General features: G+C 36.0%; 2 protein-coding genes across 2 annotated transcripts in view; both read left to right on the top strand.

Moving 5' to 3' along the window:
• The window catches only part of LOC126817334 (uncharacterized), a 32,701-nt gene extending 13,146 nt beyond the window's left edge, over window positions 1-19,555 (top strand). Inside the window, exons 5-9 of the mRNA XM_056100303.1 lie at window positions 11,633-12,035; window positions 15,179-15,324; window positions 15,864-16,887; window positions 17,894-18,054; window positions 19,231-19,555. Coding sequence (XP_055956278.1) covers window positions 11,633-12,035; window positions 15,179-15,324; window positions 15,864-16,887; window positions 17,894-18,054; window positions 19,231-19,392 — 1,896 coding nt within the window. The 3' untranslated portion in view covers window positions 19,393-19,555. The remainder of the gene's footprint in view (window positions 1-11,632; window positions 12,036-15,178; window positions 15,325-15,863; window positions 16,888-17,893; window positions 18,055-19,230) is intronic.
• Window positions 854-4,654, top strand: LOC126817337 (uncharacterized). The gene is made up of 3 exons (XM_050544218.2): window positions 854-1,515; window positions 2,054-2,205; window positions 3,302-4,654. Exons 1-3 carry the CDS (start codon window positions 1,269-1,271, stop codon window positions 3,515-3,517), a joined length of 615 nt encoding a protein of 204 aa, XP_050400175.2. The 5' UTR covers window positions 854-1,268; the 3' UTR covers window positions 3,518-4,654.
• Window positions 19,556-20,182: the final 627 nt, after the last annotated feature.

The following is a 20,182-nucleotide window of genomic DNA, read 5'->3' as shown; positions in this document are numbered from 1 at the left end:
GCTTTGCCAAAGACATGGGGGTTGGGTGGCTGAATGGTTAGCACGTGCGCGCTGTATCATAAAGTTTGTCATTGAGTGAACTGGCGTGGTTTCGAATCCCTAGTTGTACGTGACAAGGAGTAGAGTCGCCTGTCCAACCTCGTGGGTTTTCTCCGGGTCCTCCGGTTTCCTCCCACTGCTAAAGACCCCTACGCGCAAGCTAATTATGGAAATAAAATTGAAACATTTGTTAGTCCCGAAATGACCTAGTTTGTATTGAGTGGACGTTAAACCCTATTTCTCTCACTCTCTTTTGCCAAAGACATAGGTGTCGCGGACGGTCTGCGTATCGTGGGATCTGGCTTTACTATTGACTTTACCTAAAACACTGTTGCACTTAAGACCCCAGACACCACAAACACCCACACAACATAGACTCATCCTCGATAATGCTTCTATTTTATCATCTGTGGACTCGAAGATATTTATAAAAAATAGCAAAGAGGAAACAAAATCTAAAACTAGAGGATCAGATCATGCTTCATTTTTGTACAATAACAAAGATGTCTTGCAATTATTGTTGACTTTTTTAAAATTTAAATTTGAAGAAGACTGTTTGACTTTACATTCTCTGCCAGGTTTTGATGAGAAGCCGTGTTTAGGGGTGGAAGGATCGGGAAATAATCAGACATGAATTTAGGGAAATCATGTTCAAAAATTACGCCATAGCCCATAGATCCTTTGATCGGGCGTAACAAAAAATTAGAATGATCAATGTCTTTCAATATTTTCATCAGATGACTGTTTTCAAAATGTTACAGGTTAAGGATGTGACATTGACGGTAATTGGGAGGGAATTACTAGTCTAATCCCAATTAACGACTCCTTATAAAAATGGAGTTATCTCCCATTGACCAATTTTTGACAAGGAAACAAAGGTTTTGAAAACTCGTAAAACATCCGGGATTGTTTGTTGGCTACTGTGTACTAATAATGACCCGAACGTAACAGTACGTCAGTATAGAATTATCCACGAGATAAACCGCCAACTTGTAAATACAAGCAATATGAGGACAAGATCTTACCCATAACGCTTTCGACAACCCTTTTGTATAACGTACTGACCTATATGGATATTATAGTAAAGCCATAGGCTATAAATAAAACCTATTCAAATTGCACAGTCGTGTGTAACGATAGCCTAATGCTTACATGTACAAAAATCCACTAAGACAGGAGGTAAAGGCTAATCCTTTCTGAAGGTAAACCAGTAAACAAGTAACACCAAAATGACAGAGAAAAATGTTGATGTGATTGACAGTGACAAGGAAGTGAATGGGGACAGTGTAAGTGAAAGTGAAACTAGTGATGAAACAAACTATCGGCTGTTATCAAAAGATGATCTGAAAGGAAAGGATCGTTATGTCTATTTTTATGGAAAGGCGTCCGTAATTAGTCAACATCATAAATGTGAATTTGAGATTGATGGTGTGAAGTTCTGTTGTGCGGAACAATATATGATGTATATGAAAGCAGGTTAGTTCCTGGATAATGCGTCGAAAGAAATAGTATAGTCTCGGTTAATAAGTATTCATAGTTCCGAGAACTGTCACAGTCCTGTTTAGTTGTGGGGACGCGGTTTACTGTAGGCCAAACTGTCGGTTTTATATTTCCGATCAATATTCTCAATTCGCGAGAATCGACCCGTTTAAAGGATGTTGTAATATGAAGATTGAATTCAATTCTTCTGTTAAAGAAACGATTAGCCTATCATTTCAAAATTAGAAATAACGTTTTCGCGATCAATTTCAATCAAGTAAAATTCGTCTAAATTACGTTTATACCCCATTTCAGAGAAGAACTGTTTGTTTCGTGTGAATTTGTAGGTAGGTAATGATTGAAAAGAGTAGAGTATGTAACCTTTTATTGAAATAGCACTCAGGGGAGAATTTATTGCCTTAAATTCAATTTGCGGGAAGTGCGCTAATAACTTTTTTGGGAAAATTATAAATATAATTGCTATTGATACAATGTATGCCATGTTAATCTTATATTTCTTCTGCATTTACTTTAGTTACTTTTGGTGATGAAATAATGAAGAAAACCATATTAGAATCCACGCAGCCAGTGGAGATGAAACGTTGCGGACGAAAGGTAAAGAACTTTGATCTAGACAAATGGAACGAGAAGGCTGTTGATATTGTAAAAAGGGGAAATGCTGCTAAGGTAAAACCGAAAGGAAATTTCTCTAATGCAGGGATGTAAATTCCCATGGGTCATCTTAAAGTTTCAATTTCATATTTTTCAGTTATATTTTTAAAATGTATTAAAATAAAGCCTTAAAATAGATGGTATCTATAAACAGTCCTACCTTGTTAAAGAATAATCCTATTAATCCTATAATTCACTATTGCCAGTTGAGAAATTGGCAAAAATATCATTTTCAACTTCAAATTCAAAAGTTTGAAGATAGCTATTCTATGGGGGGGGGGGATAGAAAAATAAGGGAGGTTATTGTGTTATTATTTCTGGGGTCAAGGATTTATAAGTGGGAGAATGATACCTTTGATCGTATAATAGTGAGTTGAGAAAATATGAAATGCTCCCTTTAATCTAATAAATTTAATTATGAAATAAATATGCGCGAAACAATATGTATTGTCCAGTCGGCAATTTACATTCTAATTCCTTTGCGGGCTTCGTTGTCGTGGACCACAAGATGGTAAATATTGCTCTATGGAATTGGAGTATTTACATCTGTGGTTGAAGTTGCCTTCGCTAGCACCGGTATTCAATTTTCTTTCCAAGCTGGCTTGATCATTGATGCACCGCAAACAATATAGTTCGTATAATTGTATATTTACCATCGATTGTTAGAAAGCGCTCTTTTTGCCAAATAAAATATAGTATCGTCGATATAAGCGTGGTATTTTCAGGGGAATATGTCTAAATATGTAATAGTGCATGAAGCGCGCTAGGGGAACGTGGCAATGTAACCGACTTCCGATTGCAAAGAATTGTGTAAAGCATACTCTGCCTCGTGCATAACATCCACCACTACTATAAATACAGAAACATCGATGTTGATGAACTATATAGGTGTTTAAAAAAGATCCAGATTTTTTTTGTATTTCTCACCAACAAAGTCCTGCTGATTAATGCATTGAGTCATTGACTATAGCTCTATCTTTGGTCCAAAATTTTTTCGTGATGTGTCGTTTTCATCAATAATTAAAGACCACGACAGTAAATACATTTATTTCAATCACTAGCAACATCTATTTTCTCATGATATGTTAACAAATGACTTTGTGTTTTGCAGTTTTCACAGAACAAAGATTTACAGAAAGAGTTATTTGACACTTATCCTAAAATTCTAGTGGAAGCCAGTCCAAGAGATAGGCGGTGGGGAATAGGAATGTCTGGAAAAAATGAAAAGGCTTGGGATTCGAAAACATGGAGGGGTAAAAATCTTCTAGGATATGCCCTCACTGATGTACGTGACCAACTCATGCGAGATGAAGATTTAATTGATTGATGAATCTACATATTTTTAATTTTGCGCACTGGTGTTGAAAAGAAACAAATTTTTAAAGATATTCAACATTTGTAAATAATTTAGTGTTATGAAATAACCAGCTTTATTCCGATCATTTAAGACGAGATTTCTAATGTTATGTAATAATATTGACCTCACACCGTAATTGTGTCAGTTATTTATAAATATATCTATTCCCTCTTATATTTTCTCGCCTTTTACATGCAGTTTTTGTTTTGTTTATTATTAGATTATTAGATTAATGAAAAGGGTTAGAATCCGTAGTGCGAACCCATGACGAAAATTAAGAGTTGTTTCCCCTGAAGTCGTTCAACGGTTTCGGGCAGTGTTTACTATTTTATTATCGCTACTACGATTTTTCTATTGATTGCTCATTGTCTTAATCTTTCGACCGTGCGTCTCACACGGCTCGTACTGTACATGTTAAATCTCACCTACCCTACAGTTTGATCATTCTGTATATCGTCAAATTTACATTTGATAGAATATTGCCTAGGCTAACAAAACGATTCTACTTTGCTGTTCGATTGCCTGAAAATAGTGCTCAAGTATAGTTCAAGTCGTGATGCGCCATTTTAAGCAAGGGGAATCACTAAGACTTGCAAACGGTTCAGTTCCGTTCAGTGTTTACATAGATATGTGGAAGTGAAATTTTATAGATCTTAGAATATGCTGCTCAAACAAGACGCCGCCATCTTTTATTGGTAGCGGAAAAACCTGATGGATAGTTTAAATCCGATTGAATTCAAGTCAGGACATTATGTAAAGTGGCTGTTTTGATTTTGTTTTCTTAATTAAATGTTAAATAATCAATCTGAGTACCTATTAACGCGGATTAAGTCGTAAGAAATTTGATATTTTAGCTACAAATGCCAATGGCGCATGAGGGCATATTTTTAGCCTCATGTCATATCTTTATTAGTTTAATATGCGTGACTGTGACCGTGTAGCTAATACTTTTTTTTAAACATTTTGACAGATCATATTTAAATTTGAATTTAATAAAACTCCTATTTTGTTTTCATCTTTATTTTGATAAATTAAAAACGTATGAATTGTTTAGTAATATTTAAATTTTATGTAATATTCTTTGCAAAATAAAACCATTTGTTTGTGGCATTTTGTTTATATTTTGATATAGACGTGAAGCAATAAACTAGGCCTACACATACTCCAGAATCTTACATAGGTCTACCCTACAAATAAATATTACTCAACTCAGTGCAGAAAATATAGATGATACCAAATGGCGTTTAACACCCTATTATTCTGCCCACTCGTGCTAACCAAGACTGGAATATTCCACGCAGTGTGCTATAACGGACAATTTGCCCGTACAGCGGCGCTACGGCCTTCTCTTATTCCCGTCTTTGATTGATGCCCTGGGCCGTCGATACCGGTCCAGGGATATTGGTGTCTTTTACTCATTTCATCTACCCATGTACACTAAAAACGAAATATTTTTTTTCTAGGTATACTTCAAACACCTTTATTTATTTTTCGTATACGTCAAGTAAATGTTCTAGAATTTAATTTGAACGAAGAAACAAGTTAATATTGCGAGCTCATTAACCGCACCAATGTAATCCCTATTAGTGATTTTAGCGGACTAGCGAATATTCACTGCTTATCAGTATGGAGTCGGTGAAAGATGAAACTATTAATGGAATGCTGACCTCTCAATTTTCCGCCACACATTTCAACCTAACCAACCTCTCAACTTTTGTATCCTTCCGCCTTAAAATCATGAATATTCACCAAAAACTGGCAGAAAATGTATTTTCGATTTTACACCAAAAAGTCCACAAAAATCGCCATGCAAGGGGGGGGGGGGAGAGGGAGAGAAAGACTAAAAATAACACTGTCGATTAGGGAAGCCCGTACATTTTTGTCCTGCATGTGCTCCATGAGTGTTTTTCAGGGAATATTTGGTGAGCTGCTCTACAATGAAAACGAAATTAAAAGTAGAATATTGTGAATTGTAAAAATATTTATTTGGTACATTTTCTATGGTGTTCTATATGGTGTCGCCCTTAAAAAAAGCGACGCGTGACTCGCGACGCAAAATTCGCGCTGCGCGTCGGTTTTTTTTTTAAAATGTTAAGCTATCGAGAAAAAAAGACGACATCGACTTTTTAACACGACGTTGGCCTTCAAAAAGCGACGCGTCGCCCTTTACGTAGCAAACACCGAGGAAATCAGATTAAAAGATGTTGAAAGAATCCAAGATGACGTTCACTTCTGCATTATTTAACCCAGACATGCAATCTATAATCACTAAATGAAATATTGGAATGAATGTCAGCTACCAGTACAAAATGTCTGGGAAAAACAATATATTAGGATATAAGTATCAAATAATAATTTATAATGAAAACAAAACCAAAAAACTTACCGATTTCAGGTTCAACTTCGTGTTGTAAAGTCGACGTCGCTTTTTTCTCTATAGTTTAACATTGATAAGAGCGACGCGGGAAGTGGCTGAAACAGAACACCATAGTTTTCTGGGAACTGCCTTTTATCAGTCATACTTAAAGTGAAAGTAGGATTTCACAACATTATGTTATCGGTTCTAAAGTACAAGGAGGACTTGAAGAAGCAGAATGGTCGACCAATATGAATTATTTTATGGAAGAGATTCGCCATTTAGTCAACATCACAAATGTCGGTTCGAGGTGGATGGTATGGAGTTCTCCTGCGCTGAACAGTATATGATGTTTAGTAAAGCAGGTAATTTATTAGCTACGAAACGTAAAGGGTGTCATTAAAAAGTATTTATCATTGGTTTGTGTATGACATTGATGCTACGGTGCCCGGATTACCTGGCAACGGGATGGTAGACCACGCCTGCGCGATGGTAGTAGGCTAAGCTTAAATATTATCTTGGCAGTTGGCATGCACAACGACCCCACCCCAAAATAACATGTAATATTCAAATTAGTAACACGAAGAATCGTATTGAATTTCAGCAATTTCCGTTAAGAACTTCTACAGTTATGGCCCTTGTTTCATTTTGTTGAACTCCTTGTGAAAGCTCTAATGACAAAAGTTACCTTATGATTCGTATGAAATTTATATGCATTATTTAGAATAGTAAAACGAAGAAGTCTATATTTTTTTAACCTTTTGAACGCCCGAACGACAAAAGTCATCATCATATCTGTATGAAATTTATATGCAGTATTTAAATTAGTAAAACGAAAAAGCCCGTCGAATTTCAACAATTTTTGTAAATTGAGGGATTTCTGTTAATAACTACAGTTACGACCCTTGTTTCACTTTGTTAAACCTCCTTGTGAACATTCGACGTGTATGAAAGTGATATCAGTTTCTTGTAAATGCTTCCATTACCTACCAAAGCATAAATATGTGACAACACTTGTCGACTGCATGGACGATTTAGCTGTTGTGGGCGTTTGTTTTGTTGCCTAGCAACCTATCTTCTGATTAGTATTCTTCTCCTGGGTGGGGTTTTCTATTTCGACTTAAAGGTCGGCTAAACCGAAATCGAAACTATACATTTCCGAAAAGCTCAACGTGCGGCGATAGCAAAAGAAATGAAAGTGTGTATATAAGGGACATTTTATTTTTATATGTCATTAGAAATACTATATCAATTGTGTTTTACGAACTGATGACCTAATTATACTCTAGGGATAATATCATTAATCAGTTCCCGATTGAGTGTTGAGAAACGGATATAGAATTGATATTGCGGGATACATTTACGAAACTTGGCGTTACCACAATGATACTATTGTAAAAGCTATAGATGTAATTTATAGATTACAAAATAATTTGTGTCATCTTGCGTTTTGATCTTAATTTATACAAACTCTATACAAATTGTTTATTTTCTTTTTACGAAAGTTGTATTTGAAGACGAAATCATAAAAGAGAAGGTTTTGAAGGCAACGGATCCTGATGAAATAAAACATCTGGGACGGAAAGTGAAGAATTTTGAAGACATACCATGGATGGAATATGCAGTAGATAAAGTTAAAACAGCAAATCTTGCTAAGGTATACATTACTATATAGATTAAAGTTGAAGAGTTCTCGATGATAGAATTATATACGCCTTTCCTTACAAATGCATTGACAAGAGTTATAGCTTAAAGATACATTATGGGAGATTCGATAACAAGTTGGCAGTTCTCACTATAATAGTTAAAAACTAGATAATGTAAAGGCGATTTGCCGAAAATTTCATTCAAATTGATACACTATGAACCGGGAACTAAGCGGTTGAAATTTCCGACTAGCCTTGGTCATCATTACGAAAGTCAGTACGTTAAACAGCATAGTCTCGATTATCGATTTAATCGATAAATCGTGAAGGAAAGTTATGCAGTAAATCGGCTCATAATCCACTAGAGATCGCAGGCTAGCGATGCCATCTAGAGTTGATTATGGTCTGGATAGGTTAATTAATGTCTAATTAATAATTTAGATAACATTTCAGACCAAAAGAAAGACCTGCAATAGACAGATTTAGCTCTTGCATAATGTATGTTTAAGTAATCTATTAAGCCGTTCCAACATGTAATTCGGTAAACGTGAAATATTTATTCACACAGGACATTATCACAGGTCGGAAAATAAAATACACCATCTTTTACAAGCATTCTATTAAGCAACATATAGGAATGCATGCATCTTTATTGATAACATTTGAATGAGTGTACCCTCGCCGTTAGTGAAACGTTGTAAAAAAAACCTCTCAGTGAATAAAATCCCTGAAGCTGTCTGCAATATTACACCATGCTTCTGTTTATAGTCACACAGAACACATACACGAAATGAAATACGTTATATTTATTGCACGGCTTTCATGAGTTAACAGGTTTAACCAGAGGCCGAAGGCCGAGGGGTTAAACCTGTTAACGAATGAAGCGTGCTATAAATGACTTGTAATATTGACAACTGTTCAACATGCTTCAACGTGCACGCCAACGTGTACACGTGAACTTGGTTTTTCATCCCACCCGTACAATGAGACACTGTCCTACAACACTGACAAGGGGAAACCACACTAGAATATTTCTCGATCAACACATACACATAGAACTTGGTAAATACCATGAAATATTCGACCTTTTTTTATTTTTGTCCATTCGAATTTTTACAAGAGTAATGTTTATATTAATTACTAATCAGTCCACTTCAGAATATATTGTATTTGAAAAATCAAATCGAAGACGTTCTTTTAACACCGAGGGATAATGGTGGATTCAGAAAATAACAATATTGAACCGAGTCGTATTTTACACCACAATATTGAACCGAGTCGTATTTTACACCACAAATAGGGCAGTGGCAACAATCATTCATGTCAAAGATTGCATTACCATTAGAACCCCTACTCTCGCACTGCATGCTAAATTTAGATATAAGCTATTACGGTTTACAAGGAAATATTCCTATTTGAATGGCAGAGTATGCTGACTTATTTTGAGACATCTGCCAATGGGAATGCGTGTTACGTTGGTACATTCCACATCACATGATTACGATCATTATCAACTCATTCGTCTTTACTACACTTACGGTACTATAATTAAGTGGCTGTGAATGTTTAATCAGGGTGTATTTTGGGAGCCACGGTTGATCAGTGAGTAGGGTGCTTACTAACCAGGAGGTCGCGGCGCTGGCCGGGAAAGATGGAATACGATGAAGAGTAGGCGGAAACACAGCCACACTGAACGACGTACGACCTTCTTCGTTAAATCCCCTTTCATTTTAAAGGGGTGTACGTATAAAATATATATAATTTTATTTTTAAGTTTTCCCAGAACGAATGGTTAAAAGTTGTAAAACAGAGTTTATTTGACACGTATTCCGAGTGGCACGAGATGGGGCATAGGTTACTCCGTATATGCCACATATGACCCTAGTGCATTACAGAAAGATTGTTGAAGGGGGCGGAATTTGCTAAGACAAATCCTGACACTTAATGGCGTACGCCGATCTTCGTCAAAGCCCCTTCAATTTCAAAGGGGTGTGCGTATAAAATATATATCATTTTATTTTTAAGTTTTCGCAGAACAAATATTTAAAAGAAAGTTTGTTTACAACTTACCCAAGGTTATTAGTGAAATGTAGTTCCAGTGACACGAGATGGGGCATAGGGCTCTCCAAACAGGACCCAGGAGCTTTACATAAAGACTGTTGGAGGGGACGAAATTTGCTAGGACAAATTCTGACAAATGTGCGAGATGAACTAATGATGAAAGAAAGTCAAATAAAAGAACCCACCATCCCTACTCTACAAAGTGATCAGAGGGAATTCGAGACAACAAAAAGAAGGAGATTCAAGGATAAACAGAGAGAACCCAATTCTAATAAGTATGTGTTCTATTGGGGGATGGAATCACCATTTCATTCAGAATATCCTTGTGACTTTATTGTGGATGATAAAACGTTCTATTCGGTAGAACATTATGTGTTCTATAGAAAAGCAGGTAGGTATAAGATGATATATTTCTTATAACGCCCATCTATCTGCATAGGTACGGTATCCAGGTTTTGTAAAAATTGCTACTGAACCTCTGTTGGGTAAATATTATAAATGAGAATGTACATTTGAATTAAAATGTCCATCCGGCTCGCCAATCCACATGTAACACTATTCTATCGTTTTTAATATGGTCGATCTCAGCAAATTGAATTGTAACATTTGTTTTCATCTTTTCAGCGTTATTTAAAGACAGAGTTCAGATGGAGAAGGCGCTAAGTATAAAATCCGCCCGTGAATTATATGATATAGAAGACAAGGTAGATAATTATGATGAAGATACGTGGTATGAGGAAAGCCAAGTTAGCTATAAGATAGGATTTGAAGCCAAGGTATTGTTTGAATCTGAGTTTATTAAAGCAGCAATAGAGTTATTAATTTACTAAAAATAACCACGCCTAGCCTTTGTACGGGATTAAAACATACAATATTATGGTCACTTATAAACCTTTAACAGTAAATCTCTTTGATGTTTGTCGGTATATTCTATGCCTGGAATAACTTGCCCGAGAGTCGGGGCCGCTTTGAATATATACAGGGGAATTTGGGGTTATTCTTCTGAAAGTTTTACTTTAAACCTGTATCGGGTTATTCTTCCAGGATAGGTTTTTATTTTCTATAAGAAAACATGATATAAGGTTTTCTTCCTGGAATTCTCGAATAGTCTCATTTTACGAACATATAAACATAGACGGTTTATAAGCAAGACAAAGTCCTCGACTTCGGTTATGCTGGGGAAGAAAGACTTCAGAAAAAAAACCTCGAAAGAAAAACCTCGGCCTGTCGGCCCCGGCTTTTCTTTTTCTCGAGTTATTTTCTTCAGTCTTTCTTTCCCCAGCATAACCTCAGCCTCGTGCTTTATCCTACACAGATAAACTTATTGAATCTTCCACATTTTTCTAATACAACTTTTGAAAACTTTAATTCTTTAATTGGTAGGCTACCAAAATAATGAGGTTATAGAGAAATAATGGATAAGAATAATACATGTCATGGGGTTTAGAATTTCTAAATTAATATGCAAATGGAACAATTAGTACGATAAAAAGCTGATTAATGACAACAAACAGGGAGTGAGAGAGAGAGAGAGAGAGAGAGAGGGGTCGTTAGCAGTGGGAGGAAACCGGAGAACCCGGAGAAAACCCACGAGGTTGGACAGGCGTAATAACAACAAACTATTCTAGCTATTGTAAAACGTTTCTTTGCTTTTCGTCCAAATAAGGTGTTGCATATCTGGGGTGGGTGCACCCTGACAGATTAAATCCCGAATACAACAGATACATTGGAAGTTGGTCTTTATTTTTACAAATATTAACTTTGATCTACCGACAAAACGAATAAACACATCAGTTGTAATCAAAACGGGCACCCATTATTCCCCTCCATTTTCAATTTAATATAGTATGAACTATGATTTGTAGAACTAGGAAAAAACCGATATCAACAGCATTTCTAAGATAAATACATGTATCTTATTATTTGTAATATTAAAGTGCATGTTTCGTTTATTAAACAATTGGTTTCGGGAGCTAATGGACTCTTTCATGATTTTATAAAATAATAATCTTTTTGTTTCAGTTTTCACAAAATGAATCTCTAAAGAATACTTTGCTAAAATCATATCCAAAGAAAATACTTCAAGTGAATGGATATGAGAGACAGGATATAATAAAACAAGGGCCAAATCTCTTAACGACAAGTGAGAACAAGGACTGGTTTTGGAGGGATTTGATATTGGTGGATGTCCGTGATAAGCTTTGGGCCAAAAAAAACGTTTCTCGTCGAACCAATGATACAAGAAAGCCCAAATATTCAACCCCCATCAAGGAAATTTCGAACAGCAGGGAGAGCCGAGATCGTTCAGAGAAGTTTTTATTCTTCGATAATGATTCACCGTTAAGTAATCGTCATTGTAGTAAGTTTGTTGTTGATGGTGTTGAATTTTGTTTTCTGGGCCAATACATGTTTTATTGTAAAGCAGGTAAGAACTATTACAAAGTATAATAAAATTATTAAATCTAGCCAGTGTTCCGTCAACGTGGTTATGTCCCCGTATGATGCAATATGAATGTATATAAACTGGTTCACATTCATTTGGTTAGTCCAGTCTACATAGGAAGTACATTTTGAAATTCCACTTACGCACTGACGCTTATAGCCTCTTTCATGAAGTCGCCTCGTCATAAATCGCGCTCGAGAGCATAGAGTATACGCCGGCTTGTACTGTTTTTAAAATAGTTCTCTGTGTCTTAAATAATTGATACAGAGCCCATATTTTCACGATAAAATATCAACATCACTATTTATTTGAATGGACCAATAATTCGTGGTTCTAATGTCGAATACTCTAGGTAATATTTAGTTATAGCTTTACGATCTTTAATCGTCTACTCGATATTTCCCAATCAATCAAATATTCTTTGTATAGCATTAATGCTATCATTGAACATATCACAACACAGTTCTATAGATAAGGGGTCACCCCGTTATGCCCCAGCAATTGTTCACAAGCCACTTCCTGTCTGTTCATACTTCCACTCCTGCTAATCTCACCTCGTCATCTTTGGAATCTTTTAATGTCACGAGAAGTCTTGTCTTGCCAGTCTTTAATTCTCCAACCATTGATTCCTGAGGTTTTTGTTGATGCGTCTCCACCGTTTAAACAGATATCTCATAAAGCATCAAGGGCCAGGGTATGCATGGTAAGAGACCATTCTGGTAGACCCATGCCTTGAATTTCCCAGGAAGCCCTGTGTTCCGAATCCCCTCATTAACTTGCTGTTCAATCCTTTTGATGTGTGCCTAAACACTTGACTGGATTCCCAATGATAGATGGAATGTTCTCATCCTGGATCTTGAGCTTTTACTGCCTTGAAACTTTTCCTTCCCTTTTATTAAGGGATTTCGACTTCCTGGGTTTTAAGGTCATTCTTGCCCATGATGCAGTTTCCTCTAACGTATTTCGTATCCACCTAGCTTGTATTTGAGTGATGGCGAGATTGTCCATAAAGCCCCTGTTTGGATGTTGCCTGGTGTCTTTGGGCCCCTAGTTTCTGTTTCTCATGCTTTGAGTGTCACGTTCATGCCCATTAGACCGGAGACTAAGCGCGGGGGGGGGGGGTCCATCAAATTGGCACAAAACCAGACCCAACTTTTCTAGAGTAAAACTTTACGTTAACTGACCATTCTTGCTATATAGCTCAAAATAGATAATTTAACATGAAAATATTGCAAATTTCATTCAAATTACTTAATTCTGAGCCATGTTATTACTGTTTGTAGTTTTGACAAGATGTGTCCATTGTGGTAACCCTGGAACTAGTATATTCAAGACATAGCTTCGTTTTCCCATAATTTTTCAATTTAATTTTTAAATGGCGAACCGTTCTAATCTAGGTAAAATCTCGAGTATCCGATGCCATCGGGAGTTGATCATGGTCTTGTTTTGTTAATTAATGTCTAATTAATAGTTTATATAACATTTCAGGCCTACAGAAATGTAGGCAGGTTTAACTCTTACATAATGTATATTTAAGTAACTTCTAATCAGCCCTTTGAAGTGTTCAGGTATATGGTAGTGTACAAGAGCCTACTCTATGAGCATATGTGGAATGGTTCATAGGCATTCGCTAAATCCAGCCATACTACAGTGAGATCTCTCTTGTTGATCTTTGCTTCGTGGATTAATTATGTTGGGAAGCTGGTGTGTTCAATGCATTCGGAGAACCCAGGCACTCCTCCGTTCTGTACTTTTTCATGTATGGTGTCATTCTCCGGACTAGTACTGAGAAGAAGATTATTTTCCCTTCTACATTTAACAGAGATATTGTACGGAATTGATTTATTCCTTCAGAGTTGTCCTTCTTTGATACAAAGCATCCCCAGCCATCTGCCAACAAGATGGAATCTTTCCTTTCCTCCATACCACTTTCAGTAGCTTCCACCGGTGACTCAAAATCTTTGGGCATCTCTTGTCAACTTTATATGGGATACTGTTGGGGCCAGGTGCTGATGCCCTTCTTAACAAGAGTTGTTTTCGTAAATCTGTATGGATTTGATATAAACATTGCCCTCTTTCCTTATTCTCTCTGCTCCCAGTAAGTTGTTCCTCTTCTCCCCCAGGATTGATCGTAACTCACTGAGGCATATCTTTTCATATTCCCTTGCTGTTCTGTACTATCTAGTGATCTTATTAATCTGGGTTCTTGGGTTTTGTATCTTGCTAGTGTCTGTTTGGTATTTCCTGTGGTTTCCCCCAATTCTTCCATTCTGTAGCCCCAAAACTTTCCATGTCTAATGCATATTGTTGATAATGATGTTATCTTTCTCTGCACATCACCAACCAGTGTGTTCCGTGGGATCTGTTGGTCAAATGCTTCCCATCTCTTTTCGTCTGTTGATGACCATTGTACTGTTGGTTTTCTGTTGTTGTTCTTGAGGGTTTGTATCATCTGGCTCTGACTCCATGTCGGCCTGAGTAGCATCAGTTGGTAAGAGGTCCTCGTTGCTGTGGTGCTCAACCTGGCTGTGGTCATCCTCCGTCTGATCAGTGTCTTCAAACCCCTTACAGACTTCCCCCACAATGACACCTGGTTTCTACCGATATTCCTGTCAATGTCCGTTGAACTAGCCGAGTCGTTACCGTATGTGTAATTGGAGTAATAGATAACCTTATACAGTGATAGAGAGTTTGTAATGATATATTTGATTGATTCATGAGTAAATTTGGAAGGCAAAATAAGTAAAGAAACTTTAAGATATTTGTTAACCGATAACACATGAACTTATCTCATATATTTTAATCATTGACATTGTTAACCGTACAAGATGGGCAGTAATAATAATGATACAGTCTATAATCCTTTGCTTACTTAAGTTTCCACACCTCTCTGCCATAACACCGTTTATTTGGGGGCATTGCTGGATTAAAGCATAGATAACAACCACTATCATATATACACACGACATTGTATATAGTGATCATTATCCATACCATTGTGTTGTGTTATATACTCAAACAAAATGATAAAAGTGTGTAGTTTGTAGATTTTGTTCTTTAGACAGAATGTTATGGTAGCAGCCATGGATGTCAATGTAATTTATAATATGTTATTTTCTGTTCAGATTTTTTTAAAGATGACGCAAGTAAAAAACGAGCTATTGGAATATCTACACCAGATGATTTACTGAACAGCCAGGTATCTAACTTCATTTCAAAACAGTGGCACAAGCAAAGAAATGATATATACAAGAAAGGTGTTAAAGCTAAGGTACTGTACACTTCTTTTTTCTCAAGCATTTACAGATATATATTTTGCCACACGTGGAATTTGAGTGTATTTTGGATAGGTAGTTATGTATATATTCATGTTTTAACTATCAAGGCATGTGATACATAACGAGTTGTAATAATATTTTTATATCTTCACCATGTCGATGTGCCTTAATGTGACTATTCATAGTTACATTTTTTTAGATTATATTTTATTCAGCATTGGAGACTGATCTTTGACCACATGAAATATGGGGTGTTAGGATTCATATTTGTTATACGAATCGTACAGAGTATAGGCTGTAGCTCAGCAAACATTTGTGGAAATATCTGTGGTCTAAATAGATCAATAATAAATTTTCGTTAGATAGGTTTGTCTCGTTATTTTTATATAAAATTAATAAAGGATTACGCCTCTTTAAGAACGTCTTTAATGGATGTTCTTTGCATTAAGAAAACATTGAATATTAACGGTAAAATCTTGTTTTCTTCACTGATTTAGTAGTAAAATATTTTAGTTTTATCTATATTCTTCAGATTTCCCAAAATGAAGAGTTCAAACAATTACTCATTAATTCGTTTCCAAAGACAATACTAAATCTTCAGAAAGGAGATAGACAGCAGATCATACGTCATCCACATCAATTGAAAGAACCATTTTTTAAATGGCGACATTGGAGCGAATTCATTCTAATGGAAGTCCGTGATGAAATTATGAAGGATGACCATTTTTCAAATCGTTCTAATCAGTCTACGGGAAACAACGAGGAGAATTGCCATAAAACCACAGCACGCCCGTCTAAACTAAATGGTTCACAGGATCATACTGAAACGCCCAAAGAGATCGAGGATGTTGGTGCAGGTTTCGAGAGTAATAGATTTCAATTGCTCACTGATAAACATGAGAAATTTGACACGTCCAAAGAAAATTCGGATTCCTCAGTACTAGTCTCTGGATCTGAAATCGATTTTGAAATAACTAAAGGAAATGAAGCAGAAACGGAATGGTCAGATGATATGGTGAGAGCGTTAAGTAAGGACAGAATACATGGTGTGCCTGATTCGACCAACAGTGAGAATGGTGACAGAAAACGACGAGTGGATCGTAAGAGTCCTGAGGATTTGCAAACATGGAAGGATACTAAAAAACAAAAATCCAAAACCCCAAAGGGTAACAAACAGAACGGCAGTTACAGAAATGATAGAACACACGAAACAACTATTGGTAAAGATAAAGAAGGTTGCAAAACCTCCCCAACTAAACCCCTAAAATATGTTTTAAACAATAGAAAGGACATCTTAGAAACACGTGTTGAGAAAAGTCCTCATAAACCCAAGGAAGATAATACATCCGATGAAGCAGCTGCTGTTGAACCGGAATCTAAACCACTAGAAGAAGCTTTTAAGTATAAAGATTACAGGAAATTATCCCAGAAACTTTCAAAGGAGTACGAGTTGATTCGAGCTGGCTCTCCACTCAGTAAGGGCTATAAGTGGGAATTTGAAGTAGATGGTGTTACATTTTGCAGTGTTACTCAGTTTGTAGAATATAAGAAAGCGGGTAAGTAAACTGTGTTATTGTACATGTTCTACAGTTATGCTAGCTTTACAGTGTCAGTATCTGTCGTCACAATTCGAAGGTTGTTCTATTTGCCGACTAAGGTTTAAAATGTCGGAAGGTGTTGCAATCGAGCATGTTCTATTATATTCGACTTTAGATCTTGACGGAGCTGGAGTTTTGAAGACGGATTTTAAATAGAACTACTTCTTTTAGTTTAGAACCTGAACTTCTAGTACTTGCTTACGATTGTTTGCAATGTAACACGCCACAAGCTTTGAACACGGTCTTGTCGTTTATTGGCAATTTCGAAAGTTAAAGCAATCTACTAACACAAAATTTGCATAAAGCCTGCATTAAGTATTTTTCCCAGAGTTATTTTATGTGGATAAATCACGAGTACAATAATATCTTTCCCAGAGAATCGGCAAGACGCTTTCACCTTTATGTCATTACAGATCATATACTTCATATTATGCCCGGCACACTTTTGACAGATATACCATTATTGACTTTGGGTCAGTATTTATCAACCGACCGACAAGTTGATGTATCACTCTATAGAGTTGATTAAATGTGCTAAAAGTCTATATATCGTCTTTATTAACTGACACGCTTTCTATATCACAAACGTATTATATATTTACAATTCCTCAAACTGTATTTATTCTGTCTTGGTTAAGCAAACATATCTGGCCTTGTCTATGTAACTTCATGTAAAATTAGCTAACAATTCTAGAACTGCCTTACAGTACTTGAAAGTCCCATCCTCAAAAACATAAAATGTTTGTTTTGATTCTGTTGGGGACCAAGAACAAGTAACCATCCGTGCCATATAATCGGTTAACGTTAAATGGACACCACTCCATAAAAGGACTGACCTTCGAAGCTATTTGTTGTCAATTAAACACTCACAATTTTTGCATTATCTATTTTTGAATCATTATAGCAAGAACGACCATCTCTTTATCTAAATCTTATACATAATGTATACAATTTATTTTTGTAGAATTGTTTGAAGATAACGTTCGGAAGGCAAAAGCAAAAATAATGAAGTTGTCAGAGGAAAATGATATACTGAAATGTGGTAGAGAAGTAGCAGACTTTGATAATATAAAATGTTTTGGTGAAAACGCCGACAAATATATGACACAAGCATACCAAGCAAAGGTAAGCATTTTAAAACAGTTTTACATTTAGGCAGCCCATATCAAAATAGAATAAATTGAATATATAAAATACTCATTTTGAAGACACTTGCCCTCGGGTTTTATTTAAAATTTGCAAACTCACAAAATATCCAACAATTTAAAGGCACAGCAAAAGTAAAAAAAATATGTATACTATTTTAATGTGAAAACCGATGTTATTATTTAATTATGCACATCGGGGTATAAAACAAGCGGTTGTCATGCAAGATACGCCTACATTTTGGGCAGAGAACCAGGGTTTATAATCCAGTATGTTACGGTCCAACATGTGACAATATCTAAAGGAACCAAGATCTATGGGATATAAACATATATTTAAAATTTTATCATAATCGGATAAATAGTGTGACTTATAGAGGGTTCACCACCTTGGTACTTACGTTTACACTATTAGCGTACATAAAGCGGTCATTTCGTCCGGCAGTCTCGATCCGATTTTCACGAAATTCGAACTCAAACGTCATTAGGATGTATCGGTGATATATTTGAACGGTTTTTAAAATCGGATAAAAGTTGTAACCTCTAGAGGATCCACAATCTAAAAACGCCATAATCCAAAAAGTTACCGTCGGATACATGTCATCTCGAAAGTTTCATCAAAATCGGACCAAAATTATGACCTCTATAGTTTCGGTCCAGGACGTTACGACCCAATATGCGCGAATATCGAAAGGCATCGAGATCTTTGGGTTATAAACATACAATTTATGTATGAGGACGACGACAATTTTCCTCCATATGAAACTGTGGTCGTATAAAAACCTGTCATGAAGAATGAAACATCGTCGAATTGTTATTACTTTGTTTGCCCAAGACACACGCAGATGGCGGTGTGAAATTAATAAAAACTAATTACTGTATTTAGAATTAATTTATGTGAACAAATATTTATGAATAAAAGTATATTTGATCGTGTCTAGTACATACTTTTGAAACTTTGTCCTTGCATGTTCGGGCTTTAAAGATAGGCATGGAAACTGTCTAGTCCAAAATATCTTGAAATTTAGTGGTAGTAATAATTTAGTGGGCTCACCCCGCCCACAACTTCATACAAGCGAATTAGTGAAATAATACATTAGTCTCGAAATTATCATGATTTTGTAGAGTGATTTAAAACCCATTTCATTTATTACAGTTAACACAACATCCAGAAATAAAAAGAAAGCTGTATGACACTTATCCTAAAACCATACTGGAGCAGACAAGTAAACCCTCGAGTAGCGGAGAATATGTTTTAAAAACTTTGTTAACAGATATCCGGAATGAGCTGATGAGGCAGGAAGGATTAATTGATTAAAAGGTCAATTGCGTGATCATCATCGATGTTTAAGCCTTGATTTGGCATGATTTATGCACGAACACTTCGTTCATATCAATTGAGTGATTAAAAAACTTGTGAATTGTCCATCTATTCCTATAATTGTGGAATTTTTCTTCGAAAATACGCTTTATATTTTGGATATTGGCTTATTGTCTAATGGGGTCTGGCATTACTAATGATTTTGTCTTAAAGCTGTTACACCCAAGTTCCCGGGAATCAAATACGCCCACACAATATTTGCTCATCCGGCATAATTCTTCGTTTTTTTATCATCTGTGGAAAAAATAATGTCTAGAGGACAGAATATGTAAGACAAGAGGATCAGATCATGTTTCATTTTTCTACAATAACGACGATCCCTTGTAGATTGCATTATGAATTTTCAAGGCTTGTACTCTCTGATGGTGGTTGCTATTAAAAAACGGAAAATAAATATACAACATAGAAAAAAATGAAAGTCTGGTGAGATTTACACTGGTACGTTTCTATGAACTAGGAAATACAACAGGTTTAAATTGCTTCACAATCCTGTCCGCTTCCGGATTTCGCTTTCTGTGCAATGCAAATAATATGATAGAAACGATGGACACATAATAATGAATAAGCAGTAAATATGGCCTTTATATTTGCACCACCCCACCCTCCTCCAAATAAGTAACAAGTATACCCATCAGTCGGCTGTTAAGATTATAAGGTTGGTCTCAGACTTTGGTTTCCCATATATCCAAAAATACTGGCACAACCGTAAAGCTGCACTACTTTGTGG

The sequence above is a fragment of the Patella vulgata genome, chromosome 4, assembly GCF_932274485.2.
Source record: "Patella vulgata chromosome 4, xgPatVulg1.2, whole genome shotgun sequence".
In the NCBI taxonomy this organism is placed as follows: domain Eukaryota; kingdom Metazoa; phylum Mollusca; class Gastropoda; family Patellidae; genus Patella; species Patella vulgata.
This window is presented reverse-complemented; position numbering and strand designations above follow the sequence as displayed.

Bases quoted from the DNA above. Each gene is read 5' to 3' on its own strand.
- LOC126817337 (XM_050544218.2), top strand. From the start codon at position 1,269: ATGACAGAGAAAAATGTTGATGTGATTGACAGTGACAAGGAAGTGAAT. The intron at 1,516-2,053 runs GTTAGTTCCTGG...CATTTACTTTAG, and splicing joins TATGATGTATATGAAAGCAG to TTACTTTTGGTGATGAAATA. The intron at 2,206-3,301 runs GTAAAACCGAAA...TGTGTTTTGCAG, and splicing joins AAAGGGGAAATGCTGCTAAG to TTTTCACAGAACAAAGATTT.